Genomic DNA, 20365 nt, shown 5'->3' on the forward strand with positions numbered 1-20365 from the left:
AAGATCTGATAGAAATAGCTTATCATAAATATTAATGACTATACCGAAGGCCCCGATCATCCAGAGAGCCATGCTGGCAGGAGGAAGGACAACTGCTCTTGATAGGATCCACCCATGTCATTTAGGTTCAAGGATAGGAGCAATAAGAAAAGCATTCAATGCATCCATTCCTCGGTGATGTGGCTGAAAAGGCCTCTGGCCTTAATGGAATGGCCATTTGTTGATGCGTGACATTATAAAACACGATTGAGGAAGGCAACAGGATACCACTTCAATTAATTTTCCAATGCAACTTAGGTGGTCATAGATCAGAGAATGAGTCCTGGAAACCAAGGGCTTCGGCAACTGGCCAGTGTTTTTGGTGGCTAGTGGTCGGAGAGGCATGGCTTCCACAGTTTTCATCTCATGGAAAGCTAGCAAAGCAAAATCGACAGCAGCATCGTGGGAGATGAGGACCCAACCAGTAACAATTGGACTTTGGAATGTAAAATTTTTTAGGACAAGGAAATTAGAAAATACAGAGCAAGAGATATATAAGAAAAGGAGAAAATATAGATATTGTAGGGCTGTGAGAGGTGAGATGGAAGACTAATGGGAATTACCGGAGTAATCGATATGCATGGTTTGGATAAAAAGTATCACGTACAATTTTTTCCTGGCGTGACTCTATGCCCACTACGCAGGCTCAATGGTAAGGGATCTGACATGCAATACATTCCAAGCCCTAATCGCCTGTGACCATTTGCTAAGGCTAGATCGAGTTTTTAGTGAACCCCTGGGGAGTGACTTGATGCCTGCTTGTGTAGTCTGCATGTTGAGTGTCTGTTTGCAAAGACCTTCTGCAATGGTACTGTGATGATTCCCCTACCCCCTTACTTTGCACCAGCAGACTATTTCCTATTTCCAGAAGTGAAATCCTCCCTCAAAGGATACCACCATGGGACTCTAAGTGCCATCAGAGAAGTGATTTTTACACTCTGAAACTGTTACATTGCCATCAGAGAAGCTTGCAAGCATTGCCTTCGAGCCTTCAAGTTGTAGGAAACCGCTGGCAAAACTGTGTCAATGTTCAAGAAATGAACTTGGAAGAATTTGGAGGCATTATAACAATATAAGAAATTAATTTATTTCTCCAAAACTTTTCAGGATACCTTTTAAATTAATATACAAAAGAGGGGAAGAATCATCGAGGGGTGGCAGTGGTATTCAACAAGTTAGCAAGGAGAAGAGTAATCATAGAACAAATAAGTGCTAGAATTATTAGCAAAAGCAAAGGCTGAATCAATGAACTTGATAAATATTCATGTATAGAAGCCAACATTTAATCATAAGGAGGAAGAAATTGACAGCGTATAGGATCAATTTGTGGAAATAATTGCTAATGTCCCTGAAAAGAAACAACGGATGATGATTAAGGATTGGACCATGGTGTGCCAAGGTAGAGACAGGAGTGAATTTGGAATTATTGTGTTGGAAGAAAGAATGATCCTGGATAGAAAACAATAGTTCTGCTGGAGAAGTGGTTTAATCATAACAAGTACTTGGCTTTAAGTCCACAACAGGCATAGCCATAGGTGAAAAATTGCATGAGATTCAGATATGATATCAGTTAACTTACATTATATTTAGGTGCAGATTTAGAGAAATAATAGTTAAATTGCACGATTCCCTAGGAGCCAATGTAGCATCAGATCATAACACAGTACTAATTAAGAGTAATGATAGATACAATAGGTAAAACAAGGAAGAAGATTAAGGAAATAGAATACAGAAGTACCAACTGAGATGAAGCGAAAGAGCACTAAATGGAATTGAAAAAATACAAATACAAGTGAGGACACCAAGGGGGCATAGTAGAAGAAAGATTGGAACATATAAAGAAAGGGAAATCAAATGCAATAAGTGAAATTAAGGTGAAAAAATATAATTTAGAAGGGAGTTCAAAGAGACAAGTGATAAACTGTGGTGGGAAATTAAACTTATTCTAGAATGGTCCAGCTTTCTACCCTTTACAATGCCATAATCTATTAATGGGTTTACATACACTGTTTCATGCCTGTCTTGATTCCTTCACATGTCAACAATTTGCTTTTAATATGAAGTGCTTGTTTGACCCTATCTACTGTTAGCTATGTTAGATCTGGCCCTGGGGCTTTACTGCCCTTTTATTCCTCAAGGGCTTGATGAAATTCTATTATGCTTATGATGTGTAATTCCTACATCTGAAACTCTTTGCTCATCTTCCAGGATATCATTTCCCCTTTGCCCTGTTTAAAATTCCTGACACTTTGGTTAGATTCCTCAATGGTTCTGCCCATATTTTTTTTTGTTTTTTTTATTCATTCAGTATTAGTCCGAAAACAGCACATTTTGGCCTTTACATCGAACCATTAACAACGATAACAATGGTCACATTTACAAACACCCAAGCCCTAGATGGAGGGAAACTCACCCAGGCGGGAATCGAACCCGCGACCCTTGGAATGGCAGACGAGGACGTTACCCCGCCGCCACCGGGGTCAGCGGTTTCCTCTTTAAACAAATCGTTCCATCTCAATTCAAATTCCTCTTCAGCAATTATTACTTCTACAATTTTCTTACTCAAAGCATTGTTCTCATTAGAATATCCTCCAGGTTAGGGAATGGACTTTTTCAGTGTTTCTCTTATACATAATTTCCTCAATAGCTGTACATTTGTCCTCAGTCCATTGTCCTCTCCATTTCTTATTTCCACTGTTTACTGTAGTCTGTGCGAGTCGACTGTTTTACTTATTTAACATTTATCTCTTTAGTAAAATTTTTGGGACTTTTTAAAAATTAACTTTGAAATATTAATTAGCTATTGTGAAGGTCAATAATTGACGCCATTGTGTGATACCCAATCTATTCCTCAAAATGGAATGCTACAGGGTACATTTCCTTTCTTATGCTCGCCAAATCTGTTTATTCAACATCTATCAAAATACCTGTTCGAAACCCCGTCTCTCCCTTCGATACAATATAAAATCCGTCTTTCAGCATTGATGATAAATTAGGATTATTTTTCCCGTCGTCCTCTCATATTGACAAAAAGTTTTACGATGGATAAATAAACGAATCTTAAGGACAAAACATGTGTAATCATCTTTCATTGGCCATCTTTGCGTTGTTTTCTTCATTGATTCACGGACATTAGCTGACCGTCTCAGTAGAGAAGCTTCGACAACACGACCAATTTTCTCCATAGAAATTCGCTTAGGTGAAATTCATATGATGATCCATATCAGGGACAACTGATGCTGCAGGATCATTGTTCACGCTACCTTACTTGGTTCTTTCATCTGAAATGAAATGTTAGTCAATATTTTCTCGAATTAGAAGTCAACGCATTTTACTCTCTTCTCAAACGGGTCCGTCAATCAACAATTTTGCTCATGTTAATTTGTTATTCGCTGCCAATTTAATCATTCTTACCTCATAAATACGCATATACCTATTTCTTTAAAGGTTCCTGTAGACCATTTCGTCTGCGTTTTGAACGACTAACCTCGCTTTTTAGCTGATCACCATTGGTTAATATCATTTTTGGCCGGTACGAACGCGATAATTTTCATATATACAAAGTTTGCGGCTACTATTACTCCAACCCCGTTAGTAAACACTAACCGGTGGTGACTCCGGCCCTACCAATCGTAATAACAGCAGGCAGAGGCACAAAGTTTGGCATCAGTAAACTCCGCCTAACGGATTGATTTCCACTCTTTAGTTCGTAAGAGCCCCCCTAATTTTACGCCCCTCTAATGATTTACTCCTAAGTGTTCGCTAAGACTTCAGAGAATTGTGCCCATGTCATAACAAGTTTTAACTATCCACTTCGTTGACGGTTTATATACCTTAACACTATTAACCTGATTACCCTAAAGTGGAAGCGCCTTCGATTGGGAAGTGTGGGTACTTTCGTCCGTATTTTGGCAACTGTCATTATATTACAGCGCTCCCGACGTTGAAGTTTTTCATCTTATGTTGCTTAATTCCGAAGTCGAAACATTTCGATGGGAGGAAACGATATATCGATGTGTTGATATGCCTCTGCTGGTCGTCCGTTGAATACATTGCATTACAACAATTGACGAATTGTCTTGACAGCCAGCTGTGAAACAAAATTATAACAAGATGGCAGAAAGGCTAACTTACTGTCTGTGCGGTCAACCATATGATCCTGAGAGATTTATGATCCAGTGCGATTCATGCAGAGATTGGTATCATGGATCGTAAGTTCTATACCTTAATGCATAGTTAAATTTCTACTTAAATGTCGTGAACTTTTCCTGTCATACACTTGTGGCAACCGTGTTTGTAACCCCTATTTCGTTGGAAGTGCTTAATTTTCCCCCTGGAAGATATGTTCGGGTTTACTTATTTTCCATCCATTCCCTTTGCTCAACAATTAATTTTAAATAAATTGTTTCACGCATGTACATGTCGCTGTTGGTAAACAATGGGAGTTAGGTTAAATGCTCTTGTGTATTGTTAGTCGTGCATTTTCGTTGTATCTTTCGCGAGGCTTCGTTATTGTTGACTTATTTCGGTTGTGGTTAAACCATATGACGCTTGTTACATTTTAGAATTTGGGTTTTAAGGGAATCCCTCCGTCAGTAATTAGGCCTAGTAACGTACTGCTTCATTAATTTAAAAAAGGAAAAAAGCCCCATGCCATAATTTAGAGTAATTAGTTTCCATGCTCATTATATTTGATTGATCTGATTCGGTTCATGTCGGTTAAAGTAATAGTGTATTGGCATTTAAAAGAGAAGTAACGAGGGATGGAAAATGATGAGGGAGAGCATTTTATTTCTCCTTGTACTAATTACAGATGTAACCCATGTAATTCCATCCATGTATATCACTCATCGTGGATTTATTTCGATTTCATAAACAGATTTTATGCCTTTGCTAATGCAATGATCAGCCTTCGAAACAGGCGGCTTGAAATTAGAAATAATTGGAGTATTATAGCTAGAAGGGGTCATATAAAATACGGTTTCGTGAAAGAATCGTTTGGTATGAAAGAGGTCTGAGTTGTTTTATGGTGTAAGGTCTTTTAGGGTCATCTTATCGGGGCTAATGGTAATGCATCAGGGGAAAATGGTAAAGGATATTTAAAGGTGTAATAAACAATTAAAAAGTCTGTTTTGACGTATATGTGATGTTGGACATCAACCAAGAAGAATGGGTGATTGAGGGTACTGAAGTGTTAAGATATTGATAATTATTAATGGCATGCAGGAAAATGTTAGGTCGGCTGAATGGAGACGTGAATGCGAGGCAGGCTTAAATCTGTGAGTTTCCTGTTTTGCAGTTTTATTATAAGTATTTTGTTAAATGTGGCTGTAGAAGTTGTTTGAACTGAGAAAGTGAGCTCTTTTCCTCAGTGAAGAACTAATCAATAATGGCAATGTATTGACCAAAAAGATTGCGTTGGCTCAAAGTGCTAGATGTAAACGTTGACTGTAGAGAGAATACAGGACAGATCATGGATTAGACATTTATTTTATGGTTCTTTGATAAGTATGCAATATTTGAGGGAAACTAATATTTGGCACTGAACCCACTTGGATGTTGAAGGAATGGATTAGTGATTGAGTGTGCTCTCTGCTGTTATGGCCGCCTTTGGTGAAATACTGGTGAATATATTCTGCAGGGGGATCGAGATGGTGCGGGGGCTAACGTACTGGCTTCCCACCCTGAGGGCGCGGGTTCAAATCCCGGCGGTGTTGAATATTTTTCAGAGGTATCTCGATCCCTACTTGAGGTGCTTTGTGGAGGACACTTTGAGTGAGTACGCCGTCCGTCGGATGGGACGTTAAACTGCGGACCCCTTGGCGCCTTTCGTAAAGAGTAGGCTAATGCCGACGCCGGGTTTCTCTCCACCCTTCATCCTTTCCTGTCCATCCCCTATGGCGCAAATGACCTTAGCTGTCGGTCGCCTCCCCTCAAAACTACTACTACTACTCCATATTCTGCAGATTGTTCTTAGAGAAGACCTCTTGTTCCCTCTAAGAGTCCATCTAAGTAATTTTACTTCTGAAAATTTATTTTTTCCATTCTATGTAGTTTTGTGTTTAATTCTTGTGACATATCTTTCATTTGGGATATTTATCATGGAAAAAGTTAAGTGTTTTCTTAAATGACAGAAAAAACAGCATATTATGACATGTTATTCCTGTTTATACTGATCTCAAGCACAATAGAAGAAATTTTAATACTAGGAAAAAGTGGAATGTAATAATTTTTCTGTCCGTATTAAACTATATATTGTACTGAAGGAAAGGGGTAAGCCATACCACTTCAATTAACTCGTGTAACTGCCAGTTTTGGAATTTAATGAATAAGCTGTAGACCTATCTCATTTTGAGGATGGAAACTGTTGAATTGTTGCAACATAGAATAATTTCTGAAGTGTGCACATTTGAATATTAGTAAGGCCATGCCAATAATTGCAGCTGCAATGTGTTTAATATTTTCCTCACAATTGATATTGAATTAAAAATTGTGAAACTTTTTCCAAGTGAAAATATCAATACTGTTTTTATTTTATGCAGATTGAGGTATTATCCCAGCATTAAATTAATTAATGCAAAAAATTTAGAAATGCATTATCTGAAGTTGACAACATATTTTGAAAAAGGCATAGGTGACCTAAACCTACGATATTGTTTTCGGTGATCCATGTGTGTGTATGAATATTCAGGGGAAAACTTGCAAGTCCTTCTATACTTGCTGTGGAGAGAATTAGTATGCTAATACAAATAAAGAACATATGAGGTTGTATGTGATGATATCATGAAATAGAAATCCTATGAATAAGTTGTGTAGAAAACTCATTTATTATAAAATTAAAAAACATCACAGCAGTAAGTTGATGCTTTAAATATCTATCATTTCTCACTTGAAGAAGACACTAAAGACAAATGATTTACCAATATGATTAATGTTTCTTGTCAGTTGCCGAGACTTCATTAGTAAAACTTTTAATTTTTTACGTGTAAAATATTTACCTATTTAATAGGTAATGGTAATATTTCATTGCATCAGAAGAATGCTCTCTGAAACATTTAGTTAGATAGAATTAGTCAACCAGCTTAGGGTAGTTTTGTTTGTTCCCTAGCACTACACACTACGTGTTAGCCCTAAATGACGTGGTACAAAGATATCATTAAACATCATGCTACTTATCACAAAAACTAATTCTTTGGCTCCGCATACCCTTTCCTTCCCTTAATTTCACCTAAAATACCAATTCTTTTCCTCCCTCCACCTTGCTTGCCCAGTATTCTCGTCTATGAATTGTTTCAGCTTCCCATCACATTTCTGTAACCACTCATTCTACCCTCAAACTTCTCCCAGCAACCTTCCCTCTTCTCCTACCATGCCTATAACTTAAATTTTGGTTTTTCTTTGGATCCATTTTATTTTATTTGTTGTTCTTGACACACACATCTTGAAAGCCTCCAAATCCATGTCTATTATTCTCTGGCCTCAATGACGAAGTTTCTGACTCATACAAAACTATGCTCCTTAGAAAAAGTTTTCCCTTGTTTTTTCTTGACATTTTTAAGGTGCTTATCATCATCTCCCACCCCTTCATAAAGGCTTCCTTATCTGAAGCATTTATTTGCATGGCCATATGACTATGCCCACCGTCCTCAAAAACACTTATAAATAACTGACTGCAAGTTTAGTTTTTTTTAATGTCATTCAATTTAAATACTTGTCTTAGCCTTCCTTCTCCCTTAGTTTTATTATGATAAATTCTTGTAGTAGTAGTCGTTTTAGGGGAGTTGACCGATAGCTGAGGCCATTTTCACCATGAGGGATGGATGGGAAAGGAGGAAGGGTGGAGAGAAACCCGGCATCAGCATTAACCTATTATTAACGAGAGGTGCCTATGGGTCTGCAGTTTAAGGTCCTATCGGATGACCAGTGTACTCTCTCAAAGCGCTCTTGACAAAGCACCTCAAGTTAGGACCAGGGTACCGTAGGAAAATATCTGCCATCTCCAGGATTCAAACATTTGCCCTCTGCATGGGAAATCAGTATATTAGTCACTACACCATCTTGATATCCATAAATTCTCATCCCTTGCCCATTATTAATTCTATGATGTGCAAAGTAATGATTGTAACCCTTAGGCCACCTAGCCAACTAACACTTCATCATCTCTTAATCTAATTTACGTAATCAACTCCCAATCTTCTTTAATCTCGGCTCCTCCCATGCCTTGCTTACCATTTCATCTGCATATATATTGAAAAGAACAGGTGATAATGGACATCCCTGTCTTACTCTGAGACCTTGGTGCGCCTTAAATAACCTCGCATGTGAAAATGGGCTTAATTGAAAGTCAGCAGTGTGAGATGCCCTCCTGGGAAGTTCTATCTGAGTGAGCACATCCTTTCACATTCCATGGCCTCACTTGTAAACCAAATTAACAGGAATCAGAGTGAACCTGTGGTATCAATATATGCTTTTATGCTCATGCATAACTGAAAATTATGACCCTCATTCTTAAATCCAGTTAATGGGTATGCAACTAGGTCATGATTTGCTATCCTAAATGTACCATTGTTTGGTGCCATAGCTGATAATTATTAGTCACAAAAAATGCCTGATTTCATTTTTCGCATGTAGGGTAAAACTTGAGTTTTTCTACTTAGAGTAGCATGTACTATGTGCAACAATAATGTCCTTTTCAGTTAATTGATTGACAGAGAATCCTTCATTCAAAAAAACAAGGCAAAATAGGCAAGTGAAGGGGACAGACTTGGGACCAGTCACAGCTCACTTAAATGGCTTGCCTCTCTTCTTGCTGAATTAAAAAAATTGAGTAGTAATCAGGAATTTGATGTTTGAATTGGGGATATGATGTGGGAATGAGGAATTTCTGAGGAAACTGCCAGTCCATTTAGTTATGATATCAGTTTGTGCTTGTCACAGGCCATTACGTGTGTAAGAACTGGGAAAAATCAAAGCTAGAATCCTCCCAATTTTATCAGTTGAGTTATATCTGTGGCTTGTGGCACAATGAGTGTTTGTCCACAAAAAATACCCAACCAGATTCCATTCACTTGGGAGAAATATGCATGATGATGCCACACAGTGATGAAACCATGGTCATGGAAGTGGAAAATATGTATTAATTTATGGAATTGCAATGTTTTTATTGGTCCCTATGATGGACAAAATTCCACTAAGATATGCCTAAAACAGTTTCGCAAGAGTTTACTTTAGTCTAAGTGAGACTGTTGTTCAAAAGAAAGTGATGGCAATCATATCCATTTTTTGGCATGGAGGATTTTCAGTGCTCCACTAGTTTGCTGTGGCAAATTTATAAACAACATGGAATTCCTTCTCAAGTAATCTATCTTTGCAGAAGCAAGTAGAGTGGACAAAGTAAATGGATGGCTGGCTGATTTCACAATTCTCCAGAAATGTTAATCCTCTTATGATATTTTCAAGGTGGCAAAACTTGTATGTTTTTATTATTCTCTTTCTACCCTGTTTCTTGAAAGTAAATGATGAGGAAGCCTATATGGGCAATGGGGTGGACCCTGGGGTGGCCCTGGGATGTTATTCCATAACCCGTAAGTCTCCCAGTGTTATTCTTCGAACAGATCTGAAAATGACATCGGTAGTTATTCCGTAAAAGTACTTTGTATTAGGAAACAGCATTGTTAGCGATCAGTGCCAAGGAAGACTCTGGGAAGAGTGAAGTTAATACCTTATGTGTGACATTATCTAGTTGATGGAAGTTTAACAAGAGAAAGAAGTTTTCTTTCAGTGAATGCCATTGGATGAAATTTGTTCCAAGAATTTGAAAAACAGTGGTGCAGATTTTTTATTTTCGCAAAATAACTCTATAGTTTTCTCTCCATATCCATGGATTTTATTTTATTAGTCTTATACATCCTATTTACCTTGTATTTTATGATTAGCATTTGTATATCATGAATAGTTTGTGGGAAGTAATGCTGTCTGATATGAAAGTATGAAACAAGAAGTCCTTGGTACTATATTTAAAGTATTATCATTGTCCATTCATCTCCATTTGCCTAAGTAAATACCACTCATGTCAAAAGGTACCAAAAAGTTAGAATTTAATGCAGAAGTGCATCAAAAAGGGAAAGCAACTTATGACAAACTTAAAGTATATTAATTTTTGTTATGGTTTTAAATACTGAACCCTAGCTTACTTGCTAGGAATTGTCTCCAGGACCTTACAGGTGTTCTTGATCCATAAATTTTAGTGTGATTAAAAGTAGCTTTTGTACAAAATGCTATTTTATTAAATAAACCAAGCACAAATGAAGTTCAAAATCCATTTCACAAAAAATGTAATGAATTGATTATGTTGTGAAGCTGTATATATAGTCGTATATTAGAAACTGATTTCCCTAGGTTTGTCTAATAATAATCTTATTTTATGATATTATTTCAGAGTATCAAAAAGTGCTAGGGAATTTCTGTATTAATTTGGTGCATTTATGAGTTAAAAGTTGCAGATTGATGAAATCTAAGATATTCCTCAAATTACTTACATAGTTATGCAGTGTGACGTTCATTTATTATTATTATTGGAAATTTAATGGTAAAGGTAGGTTTTGGGTGGACATAGCCTGTATAGCGGTACAGTGATACAATTATTTGCCTCTTCTAGCAAAACACAACATGGCCTCTAGCACTACAATAAGCCCCTCTTCAATAGTGCGTGCCTCCTTTATTTGCCTCAGCCTGCCTTTCCTATATGGTCCTACCCCTCCCTCTTTTGCTATATGTTCTCCCCTATCTCACAATCTTCAGCAATCGTAGAGAACTGAAAAACAGAGGAAATAATCTTTGTAATACACCATGAACTGGTTTGACCGATCCCATAGCCTTCTCTTTATAATTATTACATCTCATTGTTTAAAAACCTGTGGCAAGTGGATACAAATCAGTTGCATCAACTCACTGAAATCTCTTTTGTTTTCATGTTTCGATTGTGTTTTGTATGACAGTATTGGTTAATGATGGTGACAGAGCAATGCATCTGTCGATGGTATTTCGGCGATGCCATTAAGTCACTGGTTCAGAGGCTTGGATAGCTATCAGAAATGGCATTGGTGACTTTTACGGAATAGCTTCTGATGCATGTGTGTTTGATGTTCAGCATTAGCATTTTCAATGTGCAACCTTACATTATAAAGGTCTGCCTCCTGCCTTTTGCTTTAAAATATGACCTTTTGTGGTTTATATGGTTCAGGAGAATTTTCCGTGCATCCTTGTAGTACGCTCCATTTCCATTTGTGTGAGCTGGCGCATGATACATGCTGATTTGCCACATCCTGGATATTGAAAAATGATAGATTATAGGCGTAGTCTTTTTTTGATGCCAGAGTATTTCATTCAGAGCTTGGATGTTTGCTCTCAGGATCAGAATGATGTAGCCACATGCAATCTGCAGGGTTAACCTTCAAAACTTATAGGGTCTCCTATGCCCTTTTAGAGGTTAGGTGGTTGAAGATGCTCTATAGTCTCATTCTACCCTCAAACTAAATGTAATTATCTATCTTTCAATCAAAAGAAACCTCATTATATTCCTGCAACTTTTGACTGTGAGCTAACTTGCTCATGAGTGTATTTTGTTCAGGCATGAGCAGTCTCTAAACCCACTGCACCCAAGGACATCTCATGTGCAAGTTTTCTGTTGCCAATATGTGGGTGGCACCCAATGACATTTTCTGTTGTGGTGCTCTTAAGGTTATTTGACTTTCTCTCCGAATAGCAGCTGCGGGGTTAATGTTTCACTACTTACATACATGGTTTGTTTAAAAAGTATCTGGAAAATTTTTGGAAAAATGGAATTATTTCATATATTGCTATAATGCCACCAAATTCTTCTAAGTTCATTTCTTGAGCATCAACACACTTTTGCCAACGGGTTTTCCACTGCTCAAAGGCTCCCTTGTAGGTGGATTCCGGGAGACCATTAAGGCTACGCTTTCAAGCTTCTTTGGCAGCACTTAGGGTCCCATGGTGGTGTCTTTTGAGGAAGGATTTTGCTTTTATTCCTATATTAGTCCGCCCGAAAAGTAGTATTTACCAAATTATTGCCGGAGTTGATATATTCACTCATAAGTCTTCAAAGTAGCACCTTTGTGAGTCCACATGCCGCTGCCATGGGTTTTTCACCCCTTGAACACCTTCTGGAAGGTGACACCCAGAATGTTGCTAAGCTCCCTCATCACGGCCTATTATCATGCTTCCACTGAGCTATGTTGACGTCCTTTCAGCATGGATTTGAGGCGGGGTAAGAGGAAGAAGTCTGGTGGGGCATTTTCTACAAAATTTGAATCCTTGTTCACATGGTCGAGAAACTCTGCATGCAAGTTTCCTTTTGTTTGCCTTAGAGTACTCATGCTCAAGTACTCATTCACAAGTCAATGCACATCATTTTAAGGGATGCCAAGTTCATCAGAAACCATGCGAGCACTTATGATCCCTTTCCAACAAAGCCTTCGCTCTTGCTAGGTTTTCATCACTTGTTGAGGTCCAAGGGCATTCCAAACATTTGGCGTCTTCAATATCTTCTCTACCCTCCTATAACTTGTGCCACTCAGAAACACCCGAACTACCCATTGCGTTATCACTGTAAGCTGCATTGAGCATGTAATGAGTCTCTCTCTCGGTTTTGCCCAGTGTCATTGAAAATTTGATGGCGTAGCGCTGGTCCAATAATTGGTTCATGACTGAGCATAATGAGGTCACATTATAGAGGTTTTATAAGCAAACGATCAGAACTCCACAAAGGCCCGGAGCCAACTGCCATTGGCCTCCAACCTTTCCTGAGACTCCCCTCCTTCAAACCCAGCCAGAGAAACTGCCGCCTGTCCATCCATCTATCCAGGAAAAAATAAGTCGTCCTACTTATGGGACAGACCTTGTATAGTTTTAATCAGTCCAGAAGAGGAATTGTACAAAGCCTAGAAATTCATAAATGACCACTAGGTTGTATGGATACAAATACATGTAGATTGACTTGAGCATGACTTTAAGCCCATGTGTGAACACTGGTGAAAATCCAGGTAGGATTCTAGATGTGTAACCCTGGACTTCTTGAAATATCTCTTCATGGGTTTTTGTGAGTAGTGAGATAGCACTAAAACTCAATTTCGTTGGATGCATTTCTCAGCCTATATGCTATGCTTAAGTTCATATCGATGGCATATTGGCCCATGGCAATATATTTAGGTAAAATATTTGCCAATTTAAAAATGTTCTTCCTTCCAATTTTGGGGTAAAATGATTGAATTTAGATCAGTATTGGTTTCCTTTAAATGCCAAAACTCCCTTGACATTCACATTCAATTTAGGGCCTTGTGTACTGTCAGCTGAAACCATAAAAAAAATGCTAAGTTAGTTGGCCTTTTGTAGCAATCATTAATAAATCACTCTATTGTGTGTTACTTATAACAGCTGACTCTTAGAAATAAATTTCTAAGGTGATATTTGTAAACTTGTGAGCAATGTTTTTAACTAGACTATACATTTTGCAATAATCTAAAAACATATTATACCTTTTATATGTTGAATATTAATTAATTTATATTATTATTTGAATTTAGCTGCATTGATCTGGAAGAATATGTGGCTGTGGATTTGGATAAGTACCACTGCCCAAGGTGCTTCCCCTTTTGTGGCTCATCAATTTGTGAGTATAATTTATTTTTCACTGTTGATAAAGGTTACAATTAAAGTGTGACAGTAAAAGTGATTAACCAAGATGTGATTAACAAAGCATTGACCCAATAATGTACAAATCTATGTTTATGAAAATGTGTTTAATGTTCATTTGTTTTGTATATATGTTGCTTTCTTTGTAAGAAAATGTTTTTAAATTATCTTAGTGGTTTTAAAATAATTAAGTGGTTCATTAATGACCCTTTGGTCACACCCTGAAAATAATGTATAATCTAACATGTGAGTGTTTACCTGAATTAAGTATGCCTTTTATTTAAAATGTTTACTCTAAACTTGCATGTACATGAAACATGTGATGGCATAATTTAACATAATGAGTCTATCACTTTAATTCAACCTATCCTGAAATATTAAGTTATATTTGTAATAATATTTTGAAGTGTGAAATGAACATTTTCCTAGTCCAAAAAATGTTTTTTGTATTTGTAAATTTTTAAGTTTAATAACATACATAGAAATTTTGTATAAAACAATTTCTCAGAATAAATTCTGAATTTTTACTCTTTTCATACACAAAGTTATTGTTTATATGAAAAATTTGACGTCCTTTTTGGACCATATCTCATCTTACATTGTGTGGTAAAATAAATCAAAATATATGTACCAAATCAACCACATTCCATTAAACCTATTAAGTAATGTGCTATGAAAACAAATAGTTCTGAAATGTGGAGCATGCTTGTAAATTTAAAATGAAGACTTTTTGACAAGTGTCTGATAAAAATTAGTGTATTAGAAGTTAAATATGATATTCCACAAAACCTGTATTATGTAGAGGGAGCCACTTTTGGAATGATTTAACAGATTTACACCTACAAATAGCATATACACATCTTGGTTTTCCTGTAATTATTAGGTGACTTTTAGGATGTAGTTGTATGAAAATTTTTACCTTTTTGATGATTTTATTGGACCAAGAAATTAGTAATGACATAATATGAAGATGGCTTGTGAACTACTTCTTTTCTCAGGTTCAACCATGCAGAATCCTAGCATGCTAACCTTCCCTTATTCATAGACACTTTGAGCAATTAAAATATAATGGGAATATTCCATTTTTTCCTCCGACTACAATGCTAGTTTCTGAAATAAACAGACCCAATAGATCCACTCATCTAATTTTTCACTTTTATTTGTCTGTAAAGTTTGGCATTAGTCCTCTGATTTTTCTTTCATTTATAGGTAAGTGACTGGAGAAGAAAATTGACAAAATTCAATCGACTGTACATTTCGTGTAAAATTTTATTTTGTTTATCGATATAGCCACTAATATGTTCCATTTCCTTTTTGCATGGAAGGGAATGGTGATCCAAATGATTTGCACATATAGTACCTGTTTTCCTTGCACCACATGATGCCGATGTTGATTGAAGCTTTTTCCTTTAAAAAAGTTGTCTCAATAGAAAAAACTCCTGAGAAGTTTTCTGTGAGGTTTTAAAGATGAGTATTAAAAATGGCATTCATGTGTTCAGATAGAGTTGATTTCTCTTGTATCTCATGCACCAATGTCCAGAACTATAAAAGTCTTATTAAACTATATTTTTTTATTTTAGAATTGTGGGGAGTGACCTTAAGTTACATCTGTCATGATTCTTAAATGGCCAGCAGGGTTTCAGGTCAACTTAAAAGAAGTTTTAACCTGATTCTAGTTTTGTACAGTATAACAACCATTGGGTTCTGGGATTTGTCTACAGGAATATGTTCAGTCAAATGCATGCCCAGATTTCGGAATTGGATCGAGTTCAGCGGAGAGGGGCTAGATTTGTCAAACATTGTTATGACCAATGCAGTAGCGTAATTACTTTGCTAGAAAATTTAAGCTGGGATTCCCTTGCACAGCGGCGTTTACAATATAGATTAAACTTATTAAAAACATTTAAAGATGGGTTCTTTTCCGATGACATCAAGAACACAATACGAACCCCAACGTATTACGGGCGGAGGGATCACGAATATAAGATTAGAGAGATAGACTGCAAGACTCACAGGTTAAAAAAAATTGTTCTCTGCACGTTTTACCCAAATCATGTATCATGGAAGTACACATTTTTCATTGCAGCCATTGTGCCTGTAAGGAGATTGCAAAGTAATTTTTAGTCATTCATGAATTTTTATCGTCATTGCATCATATTTTGAAATATTTCTATGGTATTTTGTTTACACTGTAGGCTTGAAGGGTATAATTTATTCTGTAAAGACCAAAAGCCAATATTGCAAATGCATCTATGGGTGCATGATACTTCTTTGTAACCCAAGTTACAGTGTTTATCAAATTATTTCATATAGCATAGGAAGAATTATCTTGTGTCTATGTACAAACTATGATTAAGTTTTAAGTAGCACTTAAGGAGGGGGAAGGAGAGAGACAATTTGCATCTGTGAATAGAAGCTGGGGCTTAAAATTGGAGAATGCTTGAGAAAATGTCGTTATTTGGAACAATTTAAGAATTGAATTTGTAGGTGGATACTCTATGTCAAAGTCAAAGATTTCAAGTAAACGCTTGCATTTTGAAAGACATTAAATTGGATTCTGTAAGCATTTCTCATCCTTAAATCCATGGGGATTTAAAAGTAGAGTAGTGTTATTATGGCTGAGAAAATCGGAAGGCAATTGGTTTTGTCTCTGGGATCATATATAGATATAATTCTTGGTGCTTAGACGAAAGTGCCACATTTGTCCTCATCAAACATCATCCCGTGAAAGCATCGGCCATGGTGGGCAAAGTAATGCAAGCGCCAAGGGCTACATGCTAAAATGTAGTTGTTCATGGCTCTCAGAAGGAAAGCATGGTAAAGAGCAGGGAGGAGAGAGCTGATGGATATGCAAATTTAAGAAAACTGAGTTTGTTTTATTTGTATATCCAGCAAACTGCTGACAACTGTTGTGGCCTTATTAATTTGCATTTACACATGTGCATGCTCATAAAATTTTGCATCAAATTGAAAACTTCGCATAGTGATTTTTTTAACAGCTAAATGCCAACAATAGGTTCTGGATTTTTCTGTTTTTCTTACAGAGTGGTAAAACTGAATCGAAAAAATACTCCTCTTTTTGTTGTTTATAGATTTATTGTTATGATTTTATAAAATAAAATAATATTTATTCCTATTTTTCAATATTAGTATTTAATTTTGCTTCAGTATTTATCTGTAGTTGAAAAAGCATTTGTTTATTGATACACACACTAACACCTACCTGCATGTGGTTGCAATCATAATTGTTAAGTAAAGTTCTTGAAATTCTCAGATTGAACACTGGAATTATTTGGTGTGTTGAATGCAATAATTTTTATCTTCCCAGGTACAGTGAATGTCAAATCTAAGCAAGAAAGGAAAAAGTGTTTACCATTCATATTTTTGCCTTACTAGTATGTAATAGTAGGTCTGAGGAATATTATTTTCTTCTTTGTAGATATGTATTTGTGAGCTCTGCAGGATAGTCATGTATAATAAATCATTTTACACCTCTTGAACAAAGTCTTAACCTAATATTTACAAACCTAATAATAATTTCTTGTCAACTGCTCTTGTAAATTTAAGTTAGAAGTTTCTCAGCAGTTATTATAAATAGATTATTTAATGTTTATCCTTTATATATGCTCAGTGTGAAAAAAATGTCTCAACTTATACTTGGTTGATTAATTGTTAACTGGGATTAAATTATGTCTGATAATCCTATTAATTAGCCCAAAACTGACAAATTTTGTGTTTGATAATATCTTTTCTTTTTTGTTATCTATCTTCTTTTCAGGAAGGAACACCATTTTGCTTGCTGTTAATGGAGTGGTATCATTTTCAAAGATAATATTTTCTTCCCATTGTGATAAATGAAATCTAATTTGACTGCAAAGGCTCCTTGAAGGAGTATTTTGTCTGGTGAATGTGGTAGCATATAAGTTTTTTTTGTTACTCTAAAATTATGAAGTATCTTGATGTGTATTCTAAAAAGCATAGTTGTTTATAATAATGCCTTTCTACGGGTACTTTTTAAATTAATGGTAACAGAATCTTGTCTTTGAGTCCGGGGAGGAACACGTAGGGTTGCCCTATAGGGCAGGCAGGGAGGGTCGTGTTCCTTGGAAAATGGGTTAACTAATATTAAATAAATTCTCCAGATTTATTCTTTTTAGTCCTTCTGTAAAGATAGCTTCATTGTTTTCTCTTGGAATAATACTCAATCTAAACACTAATCGAACTGTCTCTCTTAGTAATTTGCACAATGAAAAAAAGAAGTCCAATGTCTGCTCACAAGTTGTGTTAATGTAGCTGACCTGCAGGTTAAATGATGGAAGTCATCCTTCTAACTGATGATAATGACTTAGATTGATGGCTAAAAATCATTCTCATGTGTTTATTAGTCATAGATATTTGGTAATAGGTGCATGTTTTTCGCTAACTCCTTTTAAGTATCCTGGTTTTGTGTGTTAATATTTTTGTAACACTATCCATGTTATTACTTTTACCTTTAGCTTCTGCATGTTGTGATGGATTTTTTGTCATGTTAACTTCCAATCAACTCATGTTTTGTTGAACTCTGAGTATTTTTAACCTTTTTTCCTTGCTATATGTCTATACTTTTGCATTTGTATTCTGTGTTTATGATGTTTCCTATGGTCCACAGTTGTTCAAACTCAATTATGAAGAAGAAGAATCAGTTATCAACCCAAAGGTTGGTTTGATAACTTTGTTAGGCATAATGACATGTTTATAGTGCTAGACTCCAACCAAAAATTGGCTTCTTTTAAGGTAAAGACCCATTGTCTTCTTTTAATTGCTTTAAGATTGCCGTCTTGAGCTATTTTTTTCCGGTTGACATTGATATTTATACCTACAGCGCAAAGATAAGTACGTATAAATAACTGTGAAATGATGTTTGGAACAGAGTCAAATAAAAAAAAAATCATTCGTGAATAATTCATAATTATGGGTTATAGATTGGAATTGAGCTGAACTTCATGGTAGTAGCTAACATCCATGTTAGATTAAAAAATTTTAGTACTGATTGCATTTCTTTTAAACTATAATTATCAATAAAACCATTAAAGTTCTTCTTAAAAGTAGCTATGAAAAATTGGCTGCTCAAGATGAGGAAATTTATGAATCATAATTGTCCCAAGTAACCAGTGGCTTCTGTTTTTTTTCAATGTTGAGCTAGCGTTAGAGAGTATTACCTGCAGGTGTGCCTCGTTTGAATTATATAGAAACAAGGTAAACTTAAGGATTCAATCCCTTAATGAAAACAAAAATAAAACTATAATTAAAAGCAAAAATAATTATGAATGACTTTAATAGGAGAAATTCCCACACGTGATAAAGAATATGATAGTTTGTGTTAGTATTTTTCGCAAATCATTGTTTTAAATTAACATTAGACTGAGAAAGTAGAAGTAAACAAGGTTTTAGAGCTTCACGAAATTCAAAAAGTAACACTTAGTAAAAATATATGCTCACTAGAAAAAGTTTACATTGACCATTTTAGTTTCCTACAAACCTACTTCACTATTCAACGTAATTACTGTTCACTTCCAAGCACTTTTCACAATGCTGCACCAGCTTTTTTAATCCCTCAGCATCACGAAGATTGCCACCTGGGAATTGAACCAGTTGGCAAAGGTGGTCTTGAGTTCCTTGTTGTCATAAAACCATTTTCCATGAAGTCACTGATTCAAGTGCAAGAAGAGGAAATTGTTGCTTGGTGCAAGGTCTGGGGGTATCGTGATGGTGTGGTGGCTAAAAGGTACTGGTCTCCCACCCCAAGGGCCCTGGTTTGATTCCTGGTGGATGAATTTTAATGTGGTATCCCAGTCCCTACATGGGGTCCATTGTGGAGAGCACTTTGAGTGAGTACTCCATCCGCTGGATGGGACTTCAAATTGTGTCCCTCACACCTTTCACTAAGAGTAGGCTAATGCAGACGCCGGGTTTCTCCCCACTCTTCCTCCATTCCATAAATATCCTATCCAATACCAAATTACCCATCTATCACTTCTGACGCAAATGACCTCTGCTGTTGGTCGCTTCCCCTAATAACTTCTAACTGCAAGGTCTGTATTGTTGACAGTGGTCCAAAAACGCTTGTCCACTTAACATCCATTGCCCTTTGTTTTGCTCGGTATGGATTTTCAGTGCCCACCTGGCACACTATTTGTGATATCCAAGACCAAGGCAGTCATGTAAATAGGGGTGCGTTCAGCGAGAGGAAATATAACAGCCAGAGCACTAAACCATCAATTGTTGATCAGATCATTGTTCTGGGTCAACTTGTTGAATGATTTCATTGGTCTGGGTACTGGGCCTGTCTCTCCACTCTTTGCCATGCACATTTGTGTGGCCAAATTTGAAGCCTCAACACCATTATCTAAACTTTCCTTGGCTCATCGCTAATGTAGGTCCATAAATTAGGCGTAACTGCCAATTAATTTGGCCTCAAATCGGTTAGTTTTCAATTAGGTCATGTATTGGTGAGTTATCTGTGCATGCATCATTGAAGGTATCATTCTTGGCAAAAATTAGGAAAATGGCAGACAAAAAATAAGTGGTCACCCCGAAATAATTTGTTCATTTTGTTTATCCCAGCAGTGGGCCT

The 20365-nt window shown here is 36.4% G+C and overlaps 1 protein-coding gene across 1 annotated transcript in view; it reads left to right on the plus strand.

Annotated features, from left to right (window-relative positions):
• Positions 1-4141: 4141 nt before the first annotated feature.
• LOC139686053 (histone lysine demethylase PHF8-like) overlaps positions 4142-20365 on the plus strand; it is a 62472-nt gene continuing 46248 nt past the window's right edge. The window contains exons 1-2 of the mRNA XM_071583158.1: positions 4142-4250; positions 13644-13729. Coding sequence (XP_071439259.1) covers positions 4153-4250; positions 13644-13729 — 184 coding nt within the window. The 5' untranslated portion in view covers positions 4142-4152. The remainder of the gene's footprint in view (positions 4251-13643; positions 13730-20365) is intronic.

The sequence above is a fragment of the Hetaerina americana genome, unplaced genomic scaffold (assembly GCF_022747635.1).
Source record: "Hetaerina americana unplaced genomic scaffold, ioHetAmer1.1.p SCAF_13, whole genome shotgun sequence".
NCBI classification, from domain to species: domain Eukaryota; kingdom Metazoa; phylum Arthropoda; class Insecta; order Odonata; family Calopterygidae; genus Hetaerina; species Hetaerina americana.